General features: G+C 54.5%; 1 protein-coding gene, 1 long non-coding RNA gene and 4 other non-coding genes across 6 annotated transcripts; 4 read left to right on the top strand and 2 right to left on the bottom strand.

Moving 5' to 3' along the window:
• The first annotated feature begins 3 nt into the window (after positions 1 to 3).
• TRIM7 (tripartite motif containing 7) lies at positions 4 to 12,500 on the top strand. The gene is made up of 7 exons (XM_015141669.3): positions 4 to 2,226; positions 3,173 to 3,268; positions 6,452 to 6,682; positions 7,419 to 7,441; positions 7,730 to 7,845; positions 8,200 to 8,235; positions 10,757 to 12,500. Exons 1-7 carry the CDS (start codon positions 1,705 to 1,707, stop codon positions 11,266 to 11,268), a joined length of 1,536 nt encoding a protein of 511 aa, XP_014997155.2. The 5' UTR covers positions 4 to 1,704; the 3' UTR covers positions 11,269 to 12,500.
• LOC106999072 (uncharacterized) lies at positions 3,691 to 17,383 on the bottom strand. The gene is made up of 3 exons (XR_013395085.1): positions 14,883 to 17,383; positions 9,619 to 9,809; positions 3,691 to 7,156 (listed from the first exon to the last, which is right to left on the bottom strand). It is a non-coding gene; the product is annotated as an uncharacterized LOC106999072 (long non-coding RNA).
• TRNAT-UGU (transfer RNA threonine (anticodon UGU)) lies at positions 14,665 to 14,737 on the top strand. Its single transcript has one exon. It is a non-coding gene; the product is annotated as a tRNA-Thr (tRNA).
• Positions 17,384 to 17,410: 27 nt separating the features above from the next.
• TRNAP-UGG (transfer RNA proline (anticodon UGG)) lies at positions 17,411 to 17,482 on the top strand. Its single transcript has one exon. It is a non-coding gene; the product is annotated as a tRNA-Pro (tRNA).
• A 358-nt stretch (positions 17,483 to 17,840) lies between these two features.
• On the top strand, positions 17,841 to 17,913 carry TRNAV-AAC (transfer RNA valine (anticodon AAC)). The gene has a single exon. It is a non-coding gene; the product is annotated as a tRNA-Val (tRNA).
• Positions 17,914 to 18,531: 618 nt separating this feature from the next.
• TRNAL-AAG (transfer RNA leucine (anticodon AAG)) lies at positions 18,532 to 18,613 on the bottom strand. Its single transcript has one exon. It is a non-coding gene; the product is annotated as a tRNA-Leu (tRNA).
• Between the last annotated feature and the right edge of the window lie 2,747 nt (positions 18,614 to 21,360).

Here is a 21,360-nt window from a genome sequence, read left to right as displayed (position 1 = left end):
CCTAGTCGTCGCTTAGCTCAGGGCATCGGGAGCGGATGACAACTGGTGTGCGCTGGGTCTCAGCTGCTGCAAAAACCCGGGATCGCAGGGCCGAGAGTTGTTCCAGGGTCCTCCGCTGACTCCAGACCAGCGGGTCTTGACCAAGAGATTCCAAGAGAGAGGATTAGGCCCGGCTAAGCACCTGGGAGCAGCGGTGGAAAAAGGAGAGAAAATCATCAGGCACGATGCCAAAACTGAACTGTGACCTGAAAAAGAAAAGAAGGGAAAATTGTGCAGGATGCTACGTTTTGTTTTTTAAAACAGGGGGTCGAGGCGATAAAATACGGAATATTTGATTAATGTAATCCAGAATTGTAAAGTTGATTGCTCGGGATGAAGAAAGAACTGGGACACAGGTGAAGGGCCTACTTTTCACCGTGAACTGCGGCTCATCTTTCGAATTCTGAACCACGTTTAATCCGAGAAAACTTTACTGAGCTTGCCAAGAACTGCTCTAAAAACAGGATTCAGCCGTGAACAAACCGGGTACAGTCCGTCTTAAAGCTGACATTCCAGAGGAGATGGAGAGCGGGCACAGAGCCAGCCCGGAGAGGGGAGCGCGCTGAGAGACCACTTTACACAGCGTGCGCGTTCGGGGCGGGCTTCGTGGGCAGAGACGTTTGAAGCAAGACCTGAATGAGGTGGGAAGGAGCATGCAGGTGGTCGGAGAAAAGAGGTCCACGCAAGGGGAACAGCCAGCGCAGAGGCCACGCAGTTCAGGAACAGCAGGAAGGGTCGGGGACACAGCCCTGAGAAGGGAAGTCGGGAAGGGGGGAGGTGAGGCGAGGTCTTCGCCTTTGGGTGAGAATTGCTGGAGTTCCCGGTAACACTGGCAAGCCAGTTTCTGAGGAGGGTGCGGGCGAAAGCCTGATCCAAGCGACCTCCAGAGTGAACAAGGAGAGAGGGTGTGGAAGCGGGTAACACAGGCAGTTCTGCAGAGGGGCTGTGGAGACAGCTGGGGGACAAGAGAGCGCTGAGGTTTGTATGTGGGGGGGTGAAATAATACTGAATAAAATGGGAAAGTATATATGTATTATCTGTTCAAATATTAAGTAAAGAGTAAAGAAGGGAGAGGACGGTCGCAGAAAAGGTAATGGAGTGGATACAAGGCCATGCTTGAGGGTGAGGGGACAGGGCCAGGTTCCAGTCTCTAAATTTAGCTCAGTTCAGGGCCGGGGCGAACCTGCGCTAGGGGAACCTGACACCGTGGCCCGAGCGCCAGGCCCTTGCTCCGAGATGCTGGGTCGGCCTCGGTCGGAAACCGGGAGTGGCTCCCGGCAGGGTTTGTGCGCCCACCTGTCGCGGCCCGTTTCCCGCGGCTGACTGGGTCAGGCTGGGGCGGCCTGGAGAGGCTGAGCGACTGGGGCGACGGGGAGAGGCCGCTGGCCAAGGCGGGGGCTGGTGGAGCGCAGGTCCGGGGCGCGGGGCGCTGTCCCGCGCTTGAATGGCCCAGTGTCTTCGGGCCTGTAGTCAACGTGCGCCTCCCCTCCCGGCTCCCAGCCGGGCGCGCCCTGGGCTCAAGTCTCTGCCTGCCCAGTGGCAGCCCCGCCCTTCCTCTCCCAGTGGGCACTCGGCGGCCAGCTCGGACGTCGGGCTCCGACCCGCGTCCTGTGAGGTCCAGCGGCCGCCCAGGCGCTACCAGATCTGAGAGCGCGGAGAGCGCGCATGGCGGCTGTGGGGCCGCGGACCGGCTCCGGCACCGGGGCCGAGGCTCTAGCGCTGGCGGCAGAGCTGCAGGGCGAGGCGACGTGCTCCATCTGCCTAGAGCTTTTTCGTGAGCCGGTGTCCGTCGAGTGCGGCCACAGCTTCTGCCGCGCCTGCATAGGGCGCTGCTGGGAGCGCCCGGGCGCGGGGATTGTTGGGGCGGTGACCCGCGCGCCGCCCTTCCCACTGCCCTGCCCGCAGTGCCGCGAGCCCGCGCGCCCCAGTCAGCTGCGGCCCAACCGGCAGCTGGCCGCCGTGGCCACGCTCCTTCGGCGCTTCAGCCTGCCCGCGGCCGCCCCGGGAGAGCACGGGTCCCAGGCGCCCTCGGCCGGGGCAGCGGCTGCCCGGTGCGGTCAGCATGGCGAACCATTCAAGCTCTACTGCCAGGACGACGGACGCGCCATCTGCGTGGTGTGCGACCGCGCCCGCGAGCACCGCGAGCACGCCGTGCTGCCGCTGGACGAGGCGGTGCAGGACGCCAAGGTGAGCGCAGCCCGCACCCACCCCTGTGGGTCCCCGGGACCCCCTGCCCTGGTCCCGCGCTCCCGCGCACGCGGTGCAGAGAACAGACTGTCGATCAGGAGGCCCGGGTGAGCCCTCCCTTCTTTCTCCTATTCCAGGAAGCCCAGCACGGGTCCCCCGGCTGAGCGCGGTTCTCTGTCACCCCGAACATCACCAATACCCCCACCCCACCCCCACTGCGTTTCCCTCTGGGCCAGACACTGGGCTGCCTGCGCGACGTCCCCCGCGGACTTGGCGATGTTTTTCCTGTCTGTTCAGAGCCTCTAGCCTGGTCTGCGTCTCCGCAGCTCTGCGCCCGCGGGACGTCTCCGGCACAGCCAGGCAGCCGCTGCCCCCACTCTTATCTCTTTCCCTGAAGCGGGCTCTGCTCAAAGTCCCCACCTCGTGGAACTGAGTGGGAGGACCTCGCCAAGAGGTCCAGGGAGGGGGCTCCTGGGTCAAGCAGCACCGAGAGCCGTCTGACTGTGCCAAGGCTGTCGATTCTGAGCGCCCTTTCTTTGCTATTTTCTCGCTGAGCCTCAGCGAGGGTGTGTGCAGGGGTGAGGGCGGGGCGGGGAGGCTCGGGCGGCAGTCACCAGTTTCTCCTTGCTCACCTATCCTGCTCCAACTCTCCCACCCACAGGGCTTCCTGATGGTGGGGCGGAGAGCAGAGGAGACGACTAGGGGTAGGGCTGCTGGAGGCTTGTGTTTCAGTCTGGCTGGTCCAGCAGATGCTTTTGGGGACGCAAGATCCCGAGACCTTCAGAGTCCCCTCGCAGTGTAACCTGCAACCTGTAGACAGACTTCTACCCGGCCTCCCCCTCAGTGAGCAGGGCCTTCCCTTTCTCCTGGCTGGCTCCAGGAGGCAGAGGTGGGGGTTTCCAGAATCCCCTCCCCCCCACCTCACATTGTTTCCCTTCACCTACAGGAGCTCTTGGAGTCCAGGCTGAGGGTCTTGAAGAAGGAACTGGAGGACTATGAGGTGTCCCGGTCCACGGAAGAGAAGGAGAGCAAGGAGCTCCTGGTGAGCCAGGCACCCCCTGGCACCCCGTGGGAGATTATAGAGGCCTACGCAGCACCAGGGCTCAGTGTGTGTGGTGTTGGAGTGTGTGCTATGGAACCGCAGAATAGATTTCAGAAAAATAAAAGAGTGCATGTTACATAGGGTGACCATATAATTACTGTAAAAGCAGAGCTTTTTAAAGTGAAAAGGTGTGCTAAAAATAATTATTGCAAAACAACTGGCTTAAACTGGAACTGTCCCAGCGAATCAGGACATACAGTCACTCTGATATTACATAACATACCAGTTAGGGCCTGTGGAAGCATCTTGTAATTGAACACATTAATATTTCTGCAGAGAAACATGAATATTCCATAAATGGGACTCTTAATACGATAAAGAACCTCATGGGATGTTTTATCAACAAAAGAGGAGTGAAAAAATTTTCATTTTCTGAGTTTTTTTATTTGAAATTGAGGCTAAGGGAGAAGGGGCTGGAGGGTGTCAGCCGCTTCATGGCTCCGGCACAGTGAGGCAGTTTGGGGTCTTGAGTTGACAGTAGCCCCTGCTGCACAGCCCAGGGTCTTGCATACTGGCATCTGCCTCTACCCCAAGTTGGAATGATATTTTATCTTCCTTAGAGTAGAACAGGAAAGTGAAATGGGGACTAATTTTGGTTAAGATAAGCAAACATGAATCACCATCGGTCATTTTCTACCTTGCAAATTCAGTTCCTAGCTCAGTAAATAAGTGTTGAAAGAAGGAAAGGATTGGCTGAGTGCCACGGCTCACCGCCTGTAATCCCAGCACTTTGGGAGGCCCAGGCGGACGGATCACCTGAGGTTGGGAGTTCCAGACCAGCCTGACCAACATGGAGAAACCCCCATCGCCACTAAAAATACAAAATTAGCCGGGTGTGGTGGCGCATTGCCTGTAATCCCAGCTACTCGGGAGGGTGAGGCAGAAGAATAGCTTGAACCTGGGAGGTAGAGGTTGCAGTGAGCCAAGATCACGCCACTGTACTCCAGCCTGGGCAACAAGAGTGAAAATCCATCAAAAAAAAAAAAAAAAAAAAGAATGAAATAGGGCCTGTCAAAGCAGGGAATTGGAGGAAGGTGAACTAGAGGACCCTCCCATCCTCAATGTCAGGAGGGGTGGAGGAGGAGCCTGGAGTTCAGACACCCTAGGGTCCTTTCCAGACCCTCAACTATATCTGTGGTGCCTGCATCCAGCGTGCATCCCAGACCTTCCCACCCAATCACTCACTTCCCTCCATGATGAAGAGCTCACCCTCCAGACCTTCATCCCTCCTCCGCTGGAGAAACAACTTCCAGCGCAGCTCTTCCGCCACTGGCTGACATCCAGGAACCAGAGGGCCTTCCCAGGCACCGGTGGCAGCTTCATGGTCTCTGACCGGAGTCCCCAGGCCTTGCTTAACACCTTCCACCTCTGTCCGCTCCCAACATCCATCCATCACCCCCACATTCATTTTTGTTGTTGTTTTGTTTTGCTTTTACACAGAGTCTCGCTTTGTCACTAAGGCTGGAGTAGTTCAAGCGACCCCCCCACTTCAGCCTCCTGAGTAGCTGGGACTACAGGTGTGCACCACTCCACCTGGCTAATTTTTAATTTATTTTTTGTAGAGCTGGGGTTGGGGGTAGTCTCCTATGTTGCCCAGGCTGGTCTGGAACTCGTGGGCTCAAGCAACCTCCTCCCCTAACTTCGCCCCCCTCAGCCTCCCAAAGTGCTGAGATTACAGGTGCGAGCTCCACCTCTTCTTTACAGTGAGAAAATACTTCTGTGATTTACGATGCTCGTATCATTTAAATACCCTGCTTAATGAAACATCAGAGGTAGAGTCCAACTATTGCTGCAACATAAAAGGGAGAAGGAATACTCTTATTTGAAAATACTCCTACCCCAGGGGACATCTGGCAAAGTCTGGAGATACTATATTTCTGGTTGTCAACAATGGGATACGGATGCTATTGGCATTTAGTGGTAGAGGCCAGAGGGGCTGCTAAACATCCTACCAGGCACAGGACAGCCCCCCCACAACCAAGGAGTATCTGGCCCAGAATGTCACCTGCGTTAAGGTTGGGAAACCCTGGTGTAGAGTGTTTTGGCAAATACTGTTTCACTTATGTTATTTCCTTGTGAGGCAATATGATGTAGCTGCCAGAAGCTCAGACTCTGCGTTCTGGCTCCCTGGCCTAGAAGCCTGGCTTACCACTTCCCGGTGATGTGTCTGCCTTTGTCTCCTCACCTGAAAGACTTGGGGGGAAGTGCACCCACCTCACTGGGCTGCCGTCAGGGTTGAGGGAGTTAATACCTATAAGGCTCTCCGGGCTACTGCAGCCTGCCTGGAAGCTGAAGGAAAGGTGGGGGCATTGTGCGACACCTGAACCCAGGTCTCCCAGCTTCCCGGGACTTCCTTCCTCCGCCCAGGAGTTTTAAGGAAGAGAAACTTCCTGGTGGGACACACTGAGTACCACACGTGTGTTCCCACAAAAAATCAAGAGATCAGGGCATGAGTCTGCATCTGAAAACTCGAGTAAAAAATCTTGTGTATGCTGTTAACGGAAAGAATAGAATATCAAGCTTGCACACAGCATATTCTCACTTAGTTCCTTGGGGGTGAGCTGCTACCTCTGGTCACTGGCATCGGACTTTTCTTCCTTCTTTCTACTTTCCTACATCTCCCAAGTTTTGTATTTTGAGCATGTGTTACCATTATAACTGCTAAACAGGGAAGATGGCCTTTAAAAACAAAGTGAAGAGTAAAAGTTTGAGGGTGATGAAATTAACGTGCTTAAGGAGGAAAAGGCAATCTCAGTTTAATCCTATGGTTGCCCCAGGAGGCACTAATTTATCCCTTCTACTTTTCAAGTGAGGAAACTGCCACTTGGTGTAGTTCTGGGGGGAGTATGATGCTGCCTTGGTTTAGGTGGTGGAGCACAGGTCCACAGACACGCGTGGGCACATCTGTGGCAAGGGAGAAAAGAGCACGTGTTGAGACTACAGCTTGTTCGGAGCTGGGACATTGAAAATAGAGCATGCACTGCCTGCATAGGTGGGTGTGTCTCTGATCCCCCAGCAGTGACAGGGATGAAGCCTTGCCCTATGGGATGACTCAGGCCACTGGCCAAATGTTATGTCTCCATGCTCAAGTCCCCTACCTCTCCAATTCTCCTCCTGGGACAGAAGCAGATGGCAGCGGAGCAGGAGAAGGTGGGGGCAGAGTTCCAGGCGCTGAGGGCCTTCCTAGTGGAGCAGGAGGGCCGGCTGCTAAGCCGCCTGGAGGAACTGTCCCGGGAGGTGGCACAGAAGCAGAATGAGAACCTGGCCCAGCTCGGTGCTGAGATCACCCAGCTGTCCAAGCTCAGCAGCCAGATCCAGGAGACAGCTCAAAAGCCTGACCTTGACTTTCTCCAGGTAAGTCTGGCTTAGCCAGAGGCTCAAGTCATTTGTCCGAAAGCATCAGGACCGGCAGCTAGAGGACAGTATCAGTCCTGGGGGTTCAGGAGAATCACACGATCTGGAGCTGAAGGGGACTGGAGGGAAGTGCCCTGATTTTCCTGGGGTTGGAGGTCTAGAGGGATGTGATTAACACTTTCTTGACTATGAGCCACAATAATATATATCGTATTTCAGAATCGCATGCTTGAGACAAAAGTCTCAGAAGATAATACTCACCTTTGCTACACGTATGCACTTTGATGTTTTCTATTCTATTTCACTAAAAAAAAAAGTTATAAACCACTAGATAAACTTCACAATCCACAGACGGGTTAATAACAGTCACTACTGGGCTGAGTGAGCAGGAGGTGCATAAGGGCTGTGACCTCCTCAGGTGGTTTCCAGGACACAGGCAGCACTGGGTCCCATGGGATAGCTCCAGTGATGATTCTGTAATAAAGAAAGCAGCAAAGATAGAAAGAAAGCATTTGAAGAGCTGTGGCAAAGTGTGAGAGGTCCACCACGTGGATGAGACACCCTGCAGCCAGCAGCCACTGCAAGTTGCTGTCACCTAAGTCCATGCAGGCAGTGAGGCATGGCACACCTGCTTACCACTTACATCTTGGAGGCACAGCGAGGGGCAAGCTTTGTTCCTCAGAGGTGAATGGAGGTTACCTGATGCTGATTTGGTTTCCTCTATCTTTCCTTCCAGGAATTCAAAAGCACGCTGAGCAGGTGAGTGACCTCACAGCTCCTGGAGCCTCTCTAAGTTGCCTCTTCTCTTTTCACTGAGCCTTCTCTTTATTTCCTGTCCCCTGGCCTCTCACCTCCTGATCCCCCGATTTGCTTGCCGGGGACCTTCTGAGACGAATGCCCACCTGCCTGGCCATGGGTTTTCCTGCACGAGGTCCGGCTGTCCCTCTTCTACCTCTTCCTGCCAAGACGACCTCGCCATCCTAATTGTCACAGCCTGTGGGAGTAAAACTGTGCAGACAGGCCCTTCTCAGAGCCCTTGTCCTGCAGGTGTAGCAATGTGCCTGGCCCCAAGCCAACCACAGTCTCTTCTGAGATGAAGAATAAAGTCTGGAATGTTTCTCTCAAGACCTTTGTCTTAAAAGGGATGCTGAAGAAGTTCAAAGGTAGGGGCCTGGGCGCTGAGCTGGCTGTGCCATGGCCAGATTGGTGTAGAGGCTGTGGTGGCAAATCTAGTCAGGTCCCTGCAGGGCATGCAGCTTCTCATGGGGACAGATGGGGTAGAGGGGTCCTGCTGGGGGACTGGGGGTAGGAAGAGGGATATGCAGGGGAGCTGAGCTCAGAGCCACTCAGGTAGAACTAGAATGCTTGGGTATGGGCCCCCTGCCCCCGGCTCCCCATGCTTGGCCTTAGGAGTCTCTGGGGAATGAATGAGTCAGCTGGGCTATAAAGAGCTGGTGACCTTGCCATGTAATCTCCCATATCGCTCATGCATGCCTTGCTTTGTTTCTCCTCCTCAGAGGACCTTCGGGGAGAGCTGGAGAAAGAGGAGAAAGGTAGGGATGGTGCTGTGATGGCCACATGGAGAACCTACTCCCTGCTGGTGACCATCTCAGGGTTTTGCATATGGTTGGTGCCTTCCACCCACCCACCTCAGCAACCCTGTTCCTCTGTCCCCTCCCTCATGCCACCCCCTCCCCATCCTGGGAGCTCCGACACCCTCAGATGGCAGTGGGGCCTGTTGGCCCAAACGCTGCAGGTCGGTTAGGAGCAGGAATGCCCTGTACCTGGAGATACTCAGACTGGGAAAGGCTTCTCGGCCACCTGGGTGAACCTCTCCCCAGTCCCCACTCCAAGACGGACGGAAACCTCTCCTGGGGATGGGGTGCATACAGGGGACCAGGAAAGCAAGGGGAAGCTAAAGACTGGAAGGAATATTGTTTTTACTCTTGCAGAGCTCTAGAGTGTGTGGGATCCAACACCCAGGGGAGGGAGGGGAGGGGAGGGCACATATTCCTGATGCTGATGTCCGAGCTAAATCAGAGTGTGCCTGGGTGCCACCTAAACCACCTGAATGAGACCAGACCTTCCTCTGCTCAGAGCCCTGCCACAGCCCCTCTGACCTGTTAAAGGTCAGAGTCCTCATGGTGGTCTCAAGGGCCCAAGGGATCTGGCCTCACTCACACCCCTTCTACTCCATGCAGCTACACATCCTCTTTGCTGTTCCTTCAGTGTACCAAGCACACACCCATCCCAGTGCCTTTGCACTGCCAGGCTCCCCCACCCCAGCCCCCTACCTGGAACATGCTTTCCCCAGCCAGTCGCGTGGCCCACTTCTTTGCCTTCTTTATATCTGTCTGCTCAATGCCCCTTTGCAGTGAGGGTCTTCCCTGGCCACTCTGGTTGAAGTTACAGCCTGCTCTTCTGGTTCCTCTCGTCTTCTGTGTTTATAATCTATCCTTAATCCCCCCGCTGTGGGAAGGAAGCTGCAGGCAGGCAAGACTATCTGATACTCTGTGGTATCCCCAGGGCCTGGAACGTAGCAGTGCTCACAGTAAACGTACATATTTTAAGTTTTTATTTTTGGAGACAAGGTATCGCTTTGTTGCCCAGGGTGGAGTGCAGTGGAACTGCAGCCTCGACCGTCCAAGCTCAAGCGATCCTCTGTCCTCAGCGTCCTCGAGTAGCAGGGACTACAGGAGCACACCACCATGCCTGGCTAAATGTTCTGTGATTTGTGGAGACGGGTATCTCACTGTATTGCCCAGGCTGGTCTCCAACACCTGGGCTCAAGCTATCTTCCCACCTCTGCTTCCCAAAGTGCCAGGATTACAAGCATGGGCCTCTATACCTGGCCTTAACTTTCTATTATGAAAAATTTCTAACATACTCAAAAGTAGAGAGAAGAGTGTAAAGAAGGTGACATACCCATCTCTCACCTTCAGCAGTGGTCAATTAGTGGCCACAGTTTTCATAGACACTGCTATCCACTTCTTATGGGATTATTTCATTTTCTGAGACAGGGTCTTGCTCTGGAGTGAGATCCTGGAGTACAGTGGCCTGATCGCTGCCCACTGCAACCTCTGCCTCCTGGGTTCAAGCGATTCTCATGCTTCAGCCTTCCAAACAGCTGGAATTACAGGCACAGGACACCACACTGGGCAAATTTTTGTATTTTTAGTAGAGAAAATACAAAACAAGTTTTCTGCCATGTTGGCCAAGCTGGTCCCAAACTCCTGACCTCATGTGATCCATCGGCCTCGGCCTCCCAAAATGCTGGGATTACAAGCGTGAGTCAAGGCACCCGGCCCTACCGTATTATTTTATTTATTTATTTATTTATTTATTTATTTATTTATATTTTGAGACGGAGTCTCGCTCTGTTGCCCAGGCTGGAGTGCAGTGGCGAGATCTGGCTCACTGCAAGCTCTGCCTCCCGGGCCCAGGCCATTCTCCTGCCTCGGCCTCCCGAGTAGCTGGAACTACAGGCACCCACCACTACGCCTGGCTATTTTTTTTTTTTTTTTGTATTTTTAGTAGACACGGGGTTTCACGGTGTTAGCCAGGATGGTCTCGATTTCCTGAACTGGTGATCTGTCTGCCTTGGCCTCCCAAAGTGTTGGGATTACAGGCGTGAGCCACCGCACTCGGCTTACTGTATTATTTTAAAGCATCAGAGTCAACAACATATTATTGACATAAATACCTCAGTGTATTATCTCTAAAGAAACAGACTTTGTAAAACATAACCACAAAGCAGTCATCACACCTGGACAGATTAATGAATCTTTCCAATATCTAGCATTCAAATATCCCCATCTGTTTGAATTGGGGTTCAGATCAGGCCCACCTATTGCATTTGTTTGATTTCAGTAAGTATTTGTTGAGTGGTCGGGGAGGGTGGAAGCAAAATATCTGGGATGCAGAGCATGGGGGTTGGTTGGGCCTTGGCGCTGGGTGCTGGATGGATTCCAGAGGGAAAGTCAGGCAGGTTGCAGAGCAAGGTCGGGCGCGGCCCTGCGAAGAGTATGCCAGGGGCCTGCCTGCGTGGGGACATTTCTCCCTGTCTGTCTGCAGTGGAGCTCACATTGGATCCCGACACAGCCAACCCGCGCCTCATCCTCTCTCTGGATCTTAAGAGCGTGCGCCTCGGCGAGCGGGCCCAGGAGCTGCCCAACCACCCCCGCCGCTTCGACACCAACACCCGCGTCCTGGCGTCCTGCGGCTTCTCCTCGGGCCGGCATCACTGGGAGGTGGAGGTGGGCTCTAAGGACGGCTGGGCCTTTGGCGTGGCCCGCGAGAGCGTGCGCCGAAAGGGCCTGACGCCCTTCACCCCCGAGGAGGGCGTCTGGGCCCTGCAGCTCAACGGCGGCCAGTACTGGGCCGTGACCAGCCCCGAGCGTTCGCCCCTCAGCTGCGGGCACCTGTCGCGCGTGCGGGTGGCCCTGGACCTCGAGGTGGGAGCCGTGTCCTTCTACGCCGTGGAGGACATGCGCCACCTCTACACCTTCCGCGTCAACTTCCAGGAGCGCGTGTTCCCGCTTTTCTCTGTTTGCTCCACTGGCACCTACTTGCGAATCTGGCCTTGAGGGACACTGCTGGGGAGCTCCTGTCTCTGGGCTGCCGGTGGGAAGGGATGTCACCTCCCAGAGCTGCCTAGTCCGTCTTGGGTCTGCCCTCCGTGCTCCTGACTGACCCTGGCTGCCCAAGAGAGGCTGCTACAGACACAAGCCCGAGGCAGGAGAGTGAGGCTGTGGCCAACTGAGCAGGGACAGGGGCCTTGGCCTCCTGGGGGTGTTCCCCTCCTGAGGCCACACGTGGATTTGGCCAGAGCCTTCAGGAGGTGGAGGCTGGTGAGGTCAGGAGCCCAGCTCTCCACGGGGCTTCTGCCCTGACTGGGAAGGGCTCTGGCTCCCTAAAACAATGTCAAATCCAGTCCTGCTGTTCTCTGTTGCCAGGGGACAGGTCTGGGCCCACGTCAACCAGGTTCCTTATCATGGCTGCTGCCTTCTGGACAGCTTCCAGCGCTGCCTTGAGAGGTTGTGGGACCTCTGGATCCAGCTGGCCTGACAGGTCAGCTACTCAGGGAGGAGCCCTGTGCTCCCAGCTCAGAGGACAGTCCCGGCCAAACCTGGAAGGAGACCCTTGGCCCGTCTTTGAGGGAGAAGCCCGGGACAATGGGCATCACAGCTCTCCAGCACTCCTTAGCCAGAGGATACAGAGTGATGGGTGCTTCCTGACCAAAGCAACAACCCAAATGTGCTCCCACAAACACCTGACTCCCCCACTTTCCAGTGCCAAAGTACAAACTCTGCTTGGATAAGGACAGCAAAGCTTCTGGAACTTTATTCTTTTTAATTTTTTTTTTTAAGAGACTGGGTCTTGCTATGTTGCCCAGGCTGGTCTTGAACTCCTGGCCTCAAGTGATCCTCTAGTCTCCATCTCCCTAAGGGCTGGGATTACAGGTGTGAGCTGCTGTACCCAAACTTTTTTTGTTTTGTTTTTGCTTCTGGAACTTTGAAACATAAAACACAAGTTGGCACTTACAATTTTAAAGATGCAGCCAGCTCTAAACGCACAGAGCACAAACATGATCCTGACAGACTGGGGAAAATGCCAACTGCAGAGCACCCTGGTGCCAAGGCCTTCTCAGCCCATGCCCTGAAGGGCATTCCTCTGGCCAGCCTCAGCCCCTTGTCTACTTGTTCTCCAGCTTCTGGATAGCTGGGCTTCTGGAAGGGTGGCAGTGGGTTGCTCCCTGCTCAGCACTGCCCTGGGAAGGGAGTGAGGGGATGAAAATGAAGACTGTGAGCTGTCTTTATAGTTGGCTTGGCTCATTTTCTACTCCCTGGATCCGAGCACAGGAGCATAAGTGTGAGCCAGGGTTTCTGCCAGAGTGAATGAGCATGCATGTTTATATACGGAAGGAGTGTGCATTTGTATCTCACCTTTCCTGGGTGGGGTGTGTGTGTGTGTGTGTATTTTGGAGAGGGCACTTATGAGCATGTGCATAAGGTTCAGGTGTTGCAGAGACCCAAGTCAGTTTGATCATACCCTATTGTTGATTTGTTGTTAAATATTAATCCCCTCGTATTTAGACAAGGGCCACAGGCTTCTTCCCTCACTACCTGGCTACCAGGTTGGATGAACAGAATACCAGACTCGGACCTAATTCTGTCCCGCACAGCTTATGTAGACAGAGGTGTTGGCAAGCAGGGGCGATGATAGCTGAATAGCCCTGTGACATGGCGCTTCAGTGCTGTCTCTGAGATGCTTCAAGCCCACTTTGCATATAAGGTTCTCATGGGGCAGGCACGACACAATCCGAGGCAGGCCCAGTTGACACAGCACCAGACAATCAGAATACTATATCCTCCAGGCTGAGGACAGGGTCGTTGCAAAGTCCTGCCCACAGAACATTCCAGAGAGTGAATTCTAGGTTCTGCTCATACATGGAGAGCAACTCTAAAACCTGGTAGCCAATTCAGGCATTTGAATACCACTGATTTCCACAAGGAAAACCAATCTCTAACATTAATCTCCTAACTCAATCACCTATTATTACCGTTGAGCCGTAATGTTATCTGGCTTGTGCGGCTTTTTGATTAAGTATCATAATTCCCTTTGTACCATCCAACAAATGTGCTGGGCATCACAACACACATTACAGGTCCCAGAAAGTACAACGTCTGGGGGGAGGCGTCGCAGGAGGGTCAGGTCTGGGGACTGGGAGTAGCTGTCCACATGTTTATTTTCCGTTTCTGTGTCCATGAGTGCAGTCGTGTGTCTCTCAGAGTGTGCGTTTGCAGAGTAACTACATACGTATCTATATATCTGAAGAAACGTAACAACAGTTACTGACTGTACCAATTGCCTATAGAAGGCAAGAGATGTTCTTTCTTGGTAACCAGGGCAGTGCAGTAACTTGGATGTCAGGATGCTGGTGTCCTCCAGGGCGCGTGTGTGCATTTCCCTCTCCTAGACTCAGGGCATCATAAACTCTATAGAGACCTCTGGGTCTGTGAGAACAACTGGCCTAACTTGGGCCCTTCTTACTCACCCATCAGTCCTAGCTGCTGAGCCACAAGCCCAGGCCTCTGTTGCCAGACCTTCACAGGGACCCTCAGCATCCAGACTGGGGGGCACCTAGGGGCCTGCCTCTGGCCTGGCCGCCCAGTGACCCAAGTCACCCGGCCTTGCAGGGAGCACAGGGCAGGGTAGGCCACCAGACCAAGGTCCACCTCCGACACCCACCACTTTCTGTCCTTTGCCAGGCTGGGCCCTCATCCTTCTCCCCTCTCCTCCGCCCCATGCGCCCTTTAAGGGCCCTGACAGAACATGTCAGGGTGTGCCCTAAAAGCTGCATTTTCCTAATTCATCCAAATATGAGACAGGGGCTAGCACCCACCCGCAACCTCGCCTGGACCCTTCCGACCCCAGCGCCTCCAAACACCTGGCCGTCCAGATTCCCCGCCCCTCCCGTCGGCCTCCACCTCCTGTTGCCCCCACCACTCCCCCACCACCCAGCTCGCCCCAGGTCCCGCCCTAACCTCTCGGACCTGGACTCCCTGCAGGACGGGCGCACTGACACCATTCCCTGACCTTTCCATAGCCTTGACCTGGAGCCCCGCTTCCTCATGCACAGCGAGACGCAAAACGTGCTCCCCAATCCTGCGCATGCCCCTCCCCGCCCCCCAGCCCCGCCCAAGACCCGGGGCGCTCCTCACAGCTCCGAGCTCGGCGGTACCGCCCCGCCCTGACAGCTACCGCCAGCGCGCGCGCCCAACGCCGGCACAGTCTCCGCAGAGCTCTCTCCAGGGACTAACGGCCGTTTCGCGCCTCGGACACACGGGCAAGATGGCTGCGGCCGGGGGAGGAGCTTGGAGTCAGCCGCCACCGAACTCGGCCGGGGATTAAGCGGACTGCGGCTGCGTGGCGCCGGCGGCAGCGTCAACTATTTGTGTGCGAAAGGGAAACTCGCAGCTGGCTCCATAGCTCAGGGGTTAGAGCACTGGTCTTGTAAACCAGGGGTCGCGAGTTCAAATCTCGCTGGGGCCTGTTTGTGTTTTTTCCCCTCCATTTTTTCCTAAAAAAAATGTGGAAGATATACAAGTCTACTTCCGCCTTCCTGAGAAGCCAGACCCTGGCAGAGTCACTTTCTCTTTGCCTCTAAGATACTCGCCGCGCAAGGCTACTTGCCTACCATTTCCTTATCTCTTGAAGAGTCAGACCCACTGCGGGCTTCCTTTTCCATCACGGGTTCCCCGGGCCCTGCGCGCCCTCTGCCCACGACCCCGCTCACTTCCGTCTGCGCGCGCTCTCCGGAGCGTCTTTCCGCTCCCCTCACGTCTTCCCACTCCTGCTAGGGACTCGCCCTCGCGTCTCCTTCCCTCTCTCCCGGGGGAGACGATGGCACTACCGCGCCCCTTCCCGCCCGGCGTTTGTTTGCGGCGTTCCCCCACGCGCGCGCTGAGGCTCTGGTCTGCTGCTCTGCGCTTGGCGGCTGCGCGCCCTCGGGTCCCCGCCGCCTCCATGCTGCAAACTCTGACTTCTTCCTGTGGAGTTAACACAGAAGAGCGCAGACGGCCACATTCATGGCCCGGGACTAACGGCTCTACCTGTCACATTCGCTTTCAGCCTTAAACAAAGTTAGTTTATTTTAAACAAAATATATAACTAAGGTATGCTGGCCTTCTGATTTATTCCTGCTGTTACCGGAAGTGTAGAAAGTGAGCCCATGTTCTCAGTGAACAGTGGGGCCGCAGCCCAGGTGCAGGACGGGCCCCCAGGGGTCTCGGGACGGCTCCTGCCTGCGTCTTCCCCGCACCGCGCGCTTTGGAGGCCTGGGCACCGGCGGAGGCGGGGCTGGGTCCCGCCGCACACTCCCCTGTCGCAGGCGCCCTCTCTCCAGCCGGAGGGGACCTCAAAAAGCCCTGAGCGAGTCCCCGTCCCACGTGGGGCCGCGGCTTATACGGGGACCACTTCAGGGTTCGAAAACGGAACCCCGGCCCGGTGCACCAGAGAAGAGAAAATCGCTCGCGGCCACCTGGGTAGAGACCCTTGACTGAGAGGCGTGGAGGAGCGAGCGGGGTCTGCGGCTCCGGCCAGCAGGTGCGCGCTTCCTCTCTCACCCACGCCGGCTCCGGTCCAAAGAGCCGAGCCTGTGGGTCCAGACCGGGACGGATTCGCTGGGACAGGCCAGGAGCCCGCCGGCACATGCGGGCACTCGCGCGCCCGGGGCTCCTCGGACTCGTCGACCCCGAAACGCCTGCCCCACAGGAAGATCACCCCACTGTAGAAGTCGGGTCACGGGGACCAGCGGCGAGCTACCTGAGGGCTTGACTGCAAACACCCTCCCGACGAAAACCGTGGACTCCCGGGGTGCGAGCGTGTGACCGTGTTGGGGGGGTGTTGGCAGACGGTCCCCATAGTAATCGAACAACCAGGTGGAAGAACCTCAGGCCTCGCACTCTGGGGCTCTCAGAGTCTGGGCGTTGCAGCCGCTCCCGTACACCCCCGGGTCACCTGGCTGAATCCCGTGGGAGCTGCTGAGGTGCCGGGAGGTCTCCCAGGCTGGCGCTCCCGTCCAGCTGCTGGTGGAGGCGCGGGTGCGAGGCTTGGGACAAGGGAGAGCTATGCCGGGTGGGGCAGACCCTTGGGGCGGGTCGGTTCACCCGAAATGTTCACTGTGGGAAGAGCCGAAAGCCAGCCACGGCACCAGGAGAGTCCAGCGTGGAGAGGCAGAGAGGAAGGGCGAGTGCAGCGGCGCTCGCAGACGGCGGAGCAAGATCGCCGGGAGTGCGAATGGAAACAGGGGCATTGTTTCCTCGGAGTCGCTTAACCACCATCCCACGCTGTTTTACAGCAGTGTAGGAAATGTCTCTGCTGGTGACACAAAAATAAACCTGTGGCTCAGCTCTGAGTAGATTATCGCGAATTTTACAGCAGGAAATCCGTATCGCTATTTTTACTACTAAATAAACCAGTGCAATTAAAGCGCGCAGGGCGAGAGTAGGTCGAGGCGAGCACAGAGGAGCGCGCCCGCCCAGGCTTGCCCTGAGGGCGGCGAGGGCTGTGAGCCAGGACCCCGGGCCCTGCACCGCGGGAGCGCGCGCGCGTGGGTCCAGCCTCCTAGCTGTGCGACAACCCGGTGGCCAAAGTCACCACGAGAAGACAGAGTTCCCGGTCATCGGTCGTTTCTGCCTTACACTTTCCTACATTTCCTGAACATTTTGCAAATGGATATGTACTGCTTATTATCTTTTCATAAAACGCTAAGAGCCGCTTCTCGGGGCTCCTCACCCAACTGGTTCGGCGTTCCCTCCCAGCACTGCGCTCTCTCCCGAGCCCTCCGGCTCTGCCAACCTCTGCGTCCTGCGCCTGGGCCTCAAGATTTGCACCTTTCTTGAACTCCCTTGGGAAGGGGCGCCCAGGCTGCAGAACGGATGGACGCCCCTGCCTGCTACTCGAGTGGATCCAGCAGGGAGGCGCTCACTCGGATTCCAGGAGACCAGAGGAGACAGGGCATACGGAGCGTTTACCCTGTGTGGAGCTACCGGCGGCTGAGACTTAGCGGCAGACGCGGAGATGGGCAGCGGGGACAGGTTGGGCTTGGGAGACTGTAAGACTTTTGAGAATGGTTTCAAGCTGCCAGAAAGAAATCCGCCTTTTCGGTGAATTGATCCATGAAGAACACAATCTTGGAAATATTCAGTTCGTTTGTCAACAGCCGGCTCGTTGGTCTAGGGGTATGATTCTCGCTTTGGGTGCGAGAGGTCCCGGGTTCAAATCCCGGACGAGCCCAGTTTTTGTTTTTTTCATTTCAACTAAATTTCTTCTTGTTCAGATCCTGGATGAGCCAGCTTTTTTCATTTCAACTAAATTTTGTGTTACTTTGACAGTTTTGATCCCGAACGGTGTCCAGCGGTGGCATCACCAAGATTTCCGGGAGTGCTAGGGATTGGGAAGAATCGTGGATAGGAGACTAAGCGAGCCGTCCCGGAAGCAACAGTTGCTGGTAAGACTTTGGGCACAGACCTGTACGCGAGTGTATGCTTTTGCGGGTTGTGGGGCTCTCCTTTCACAGCTAGGGAACAGTTGTCGAACATACCCGGACTGTAGTTGTTAGTGGAGAATATTATGGCGGCCAATTGAAGTGTGGGTTTCCGTAGTGTAGTGGTTATCACATTCGCCTAACACGCGAAAGGTCCCCGGTTCGAAGCCGGGCGGAAACAACCCGAAGTGGGTTTTTGTTTTTTTCTTTTTGAGATGGGGTTTCGCTCTTGTTGCCCAGGCTGGAGTGCAATGGCGTGATCTCGGCTCACAGCAACCTCCGCTTCCCCGGTTCAAGCCATTTTCCTGCCTCAGCCTCCGGAGTAGCTGGGATTACAGGCACGCTCCACCACACCCGGCTAATTTTGTATTTTTAGTAAAGACAGGGTTTCTCCATGTTGGTCATGGCTGGTCTCGAACTCCGGACCTCAGGTGATCCGCCCGCCTCGGCCTCCCAAAGGGCTGGGATTACAGGCGTGAACCACCGCGCCCAGCCCCGAAGCGGTTTTTATCTCATTACACACTCTTATTACACTGGAGACTAAACTAGAAGACCCCACTAGTATGTTCACCTGGTTACAGCGGCACAAAGAGAAGAGGGCATCTACGCTTTTGCTTCCCAGCCTCAATCACCTGCATCTGTGAAGAACCCAATCCACTTTCACTTGCTGTAGACAAGCTCGGCACAGGGCCCATCTACTCCACAGCTGCACGCTGCCAAATGGAACCCCGCATCCCGAGTATGTGTGTGGCCCATTACCCCTTTCATAGGGGACAAAAGTGACAAAAGTACCACAGTCTGGCAGCGGTGGGATTCGAACCCACGCCCCCGAAGAGACTGGAGCCTTAATCCAGCGCCTTAGACCGCTCGGCCACGCTACCTCTCCGATACAACGTATTTACATAATTTCCTTCAGTTATAAAGCATGCCAAGGGCCCTGGGCCAACAGGGAGTTGGGGCGAATCCACAGGGAGAACCAAGGCAGGATCCGCTCCGCCAAAGTCACTGGCTGGAAAATGGCTCCACCAGCGCCCTGACACGGGATTCTCAAAGCCCAGGCCTCAGCATCTGCTTTAGGAAGGCCACTCATAAAGCCACCCCTGCCGGCCCCCTTTGGGGAATGCGCTCCACAGCAGGGGTAGACTTCCACTCTCTCACTTCAAAAAATCAAAAACAAATACAATGAAAAACAAAATACAATAAAAACCTAAAGAAAAACAAACAGGCCGGGCGCCGTGGCTCACGCCTGTAATCCCAGCACTTTGGGAGGCTGAGGAGGGCGGATCACGAGGTCAGGAGATCGAGACCATCCTGGCTAACATGGTGAAACCCCGTCTTTACTAAAAAATACAAAAAATTAGCCGGGCGTGGTGGCGCCTGTGGTCCCAGCTACTCCGGAGGCTGAGCCAAGAGAATGGCGTGACCCCGGGAGGTGGAGATTGCAGTGAGCCGAGATCGCGCCACTGCACTCCAGCCTGAGCGACTGAGCCAGACTCCATCTCAAAAAAAAAAAAAAAAAAAGAAAAACAAACAAACAAAAACCCCCAGCCTGAGCAACATGGCAAAACCCTGTCTTTACAAAAGATGTAAACATTAGCCGGGCGTGATGGTGTGTGACCAGCTACTCAGCTACTCAGGAGGCTGAGCCCGGGAGGCAGAGGCTGCAGTGAGCCGAGATCGCCCCACTGCACTCCAGCCGAGGTGACAGAGCAAGATCCTGTACCAAAACCAACCAAAGAAAAACAAAACAAACAAAAAACCCCAACAACAACAACAAAACAGGCAACAAACTGAAAGTATGTATTGACTTTACGAGTCACGAGCAGAAACATTCTTAGTAACTTCATTCATAATAACTCGCCTCTGGAAACAGGCCAAATGCCCACCATCTCTGCACTGGATAAATAAAATGGTATATAGTCTTATCTTATTTTATTATTTTATTTTTTGTTATGTATATAGTCTTACATGGGATAATTATAACACTGATAATGAGCTTACTGCTGCAAACAGCATGGATGGATTTCACCGACATCAATATTGAGCAAATGCAGCCAGACACCAACCGTCTGCATTCTATTGATCCCACATATGACGTTCACGCACGAGCCAAACTATCTATGCTGACAGAAGTTAAAATCCTGTCACTTGGGAGGAGGAGGTGCAGATACTGACTTGCAAGGGACATGAGGAAACTTTTTGCAATGCTCTATCTGGGTGATAGAGCACGTGTGTGTTTGTGCATGTGCACAAGCCAAGTGTATTCAATTCCATGCTCACTTAAGATTTCTGTACATATAAAATCTTGACACAGTACAGCTATATTTGTATGAAAATTGTTTCTTAAAACATGACTTTCTTAGTTGGAAAGGCTATTGTTTTAGATTTTACTGGTATGTAACAAATTACCACACATTTAGTGTCTTAAGACAGGATGGATTTATTATCTCGCTTTTTGTGCAAGTTAGCAAGGTTTTCTACTGATACCGCAGCAGGTGACCTCACAATGTTGGCCATTGCTGCAGTCTCATCTGAGGCAGGGGATTCTCTTCCAGCCTCCCTGCTTGTTGACAAAATGCATTTCTTTGTTGCTGTGGGACTGAAATCTCCCGTTTGCTTGCTGGCTGTCAGCTGAGGGCCACTCTCAGCAACCAGAGGCCCCTTTCCTTGAGGCCAGCGGTGCACAGTGTTTCTGGAACTCCACCTTCTTTTAAAGGCCTCACCTGATTAAGTCAGGCCCACCCAGACTAATTTCCCTTTTGATTTATCAAAATCAACTGACCAGGAACCTCAATCACAGCTGCGCAATCCGTTGTTCCGTAAAATGTGGCGTGGTTGTGGGAGTGACATGCCGTCACGTTCACTCAGAGGCAGGTGGCCTACAGGGCGTGTGCCCTGGGTGGGAATCTTGGGGCCCACCTTTGAGTTCTCCCTATGACAGTTACAGGCTTGAGAACCAAATAGATAGTCTCCCAGCAGAACAGGCTTTCCAAGTTCCTTACTTGTCTTTGTATTTGTAACTTGTTGAAAGAAGCTCCTGGGATGGTATGGGGGGGTTCCTGTCCTTCATCATTGCTGTGTGGCCACGGTGGCTTCCTGTGTCCACTTGGCATCCTCAGGCTAGGTGGGCACGCCGTTGTGTTTCACCAGGGGGACTGGGAGACAGACGCACTGTCTACCAGCGCTCAGCCCCCGAGGTGCTCCCGGAGCACGTGCCAGGCTCTGTTCGGTCCCCTCCAGCCTGCTCTTTCAGTTCCGGAGGATTTCCTATTTGTATGTTTAGACACTAAACCTTTTTCATTAACATGTGCTCACTATGGAATAATTAGACACACCCAAGAAGAAAAAGTAAAGTAAATGAGCTTTAAGAACATAAAAAGCACCCTCAACCATGCCACGTATATTGCTTTTTGTTTTAAAGCTTTTTAGACTATTTTCATGGATTCTTTAACTTATTTGTCTCATATATATATATATATATATTTTTTTTTTTTTTTTAGGAGGGGGTGGGGGGGTTGGCTTATGCAATTTAGCCCAAGCTGGGCTCAACCTCCTGGGCTTGATCCATCCTCCTGCCTCAGCCTCCTGAGTAGCTGCAATACAGGCGTGTGCCACCCTACTCAGCTCT

This window comes from Macaca mulatta, chromosome 6 (assembly GCF_049350105.2).
Source record: "Macaca mulatta isolate MMU2019108-1 chromosome 6, T2T-MMU8v2.0, whole genome shotgun sequence".
NCBI classification, from domain to species: Eukaryota; Metazoa; Chordata; class Mammalia; order Primates; family Cercopithecidae; genus Macaca; species Macaca mulatta.
This window is presented reverse-complemented; position numbering and strand designations above follow the sequence as displayed.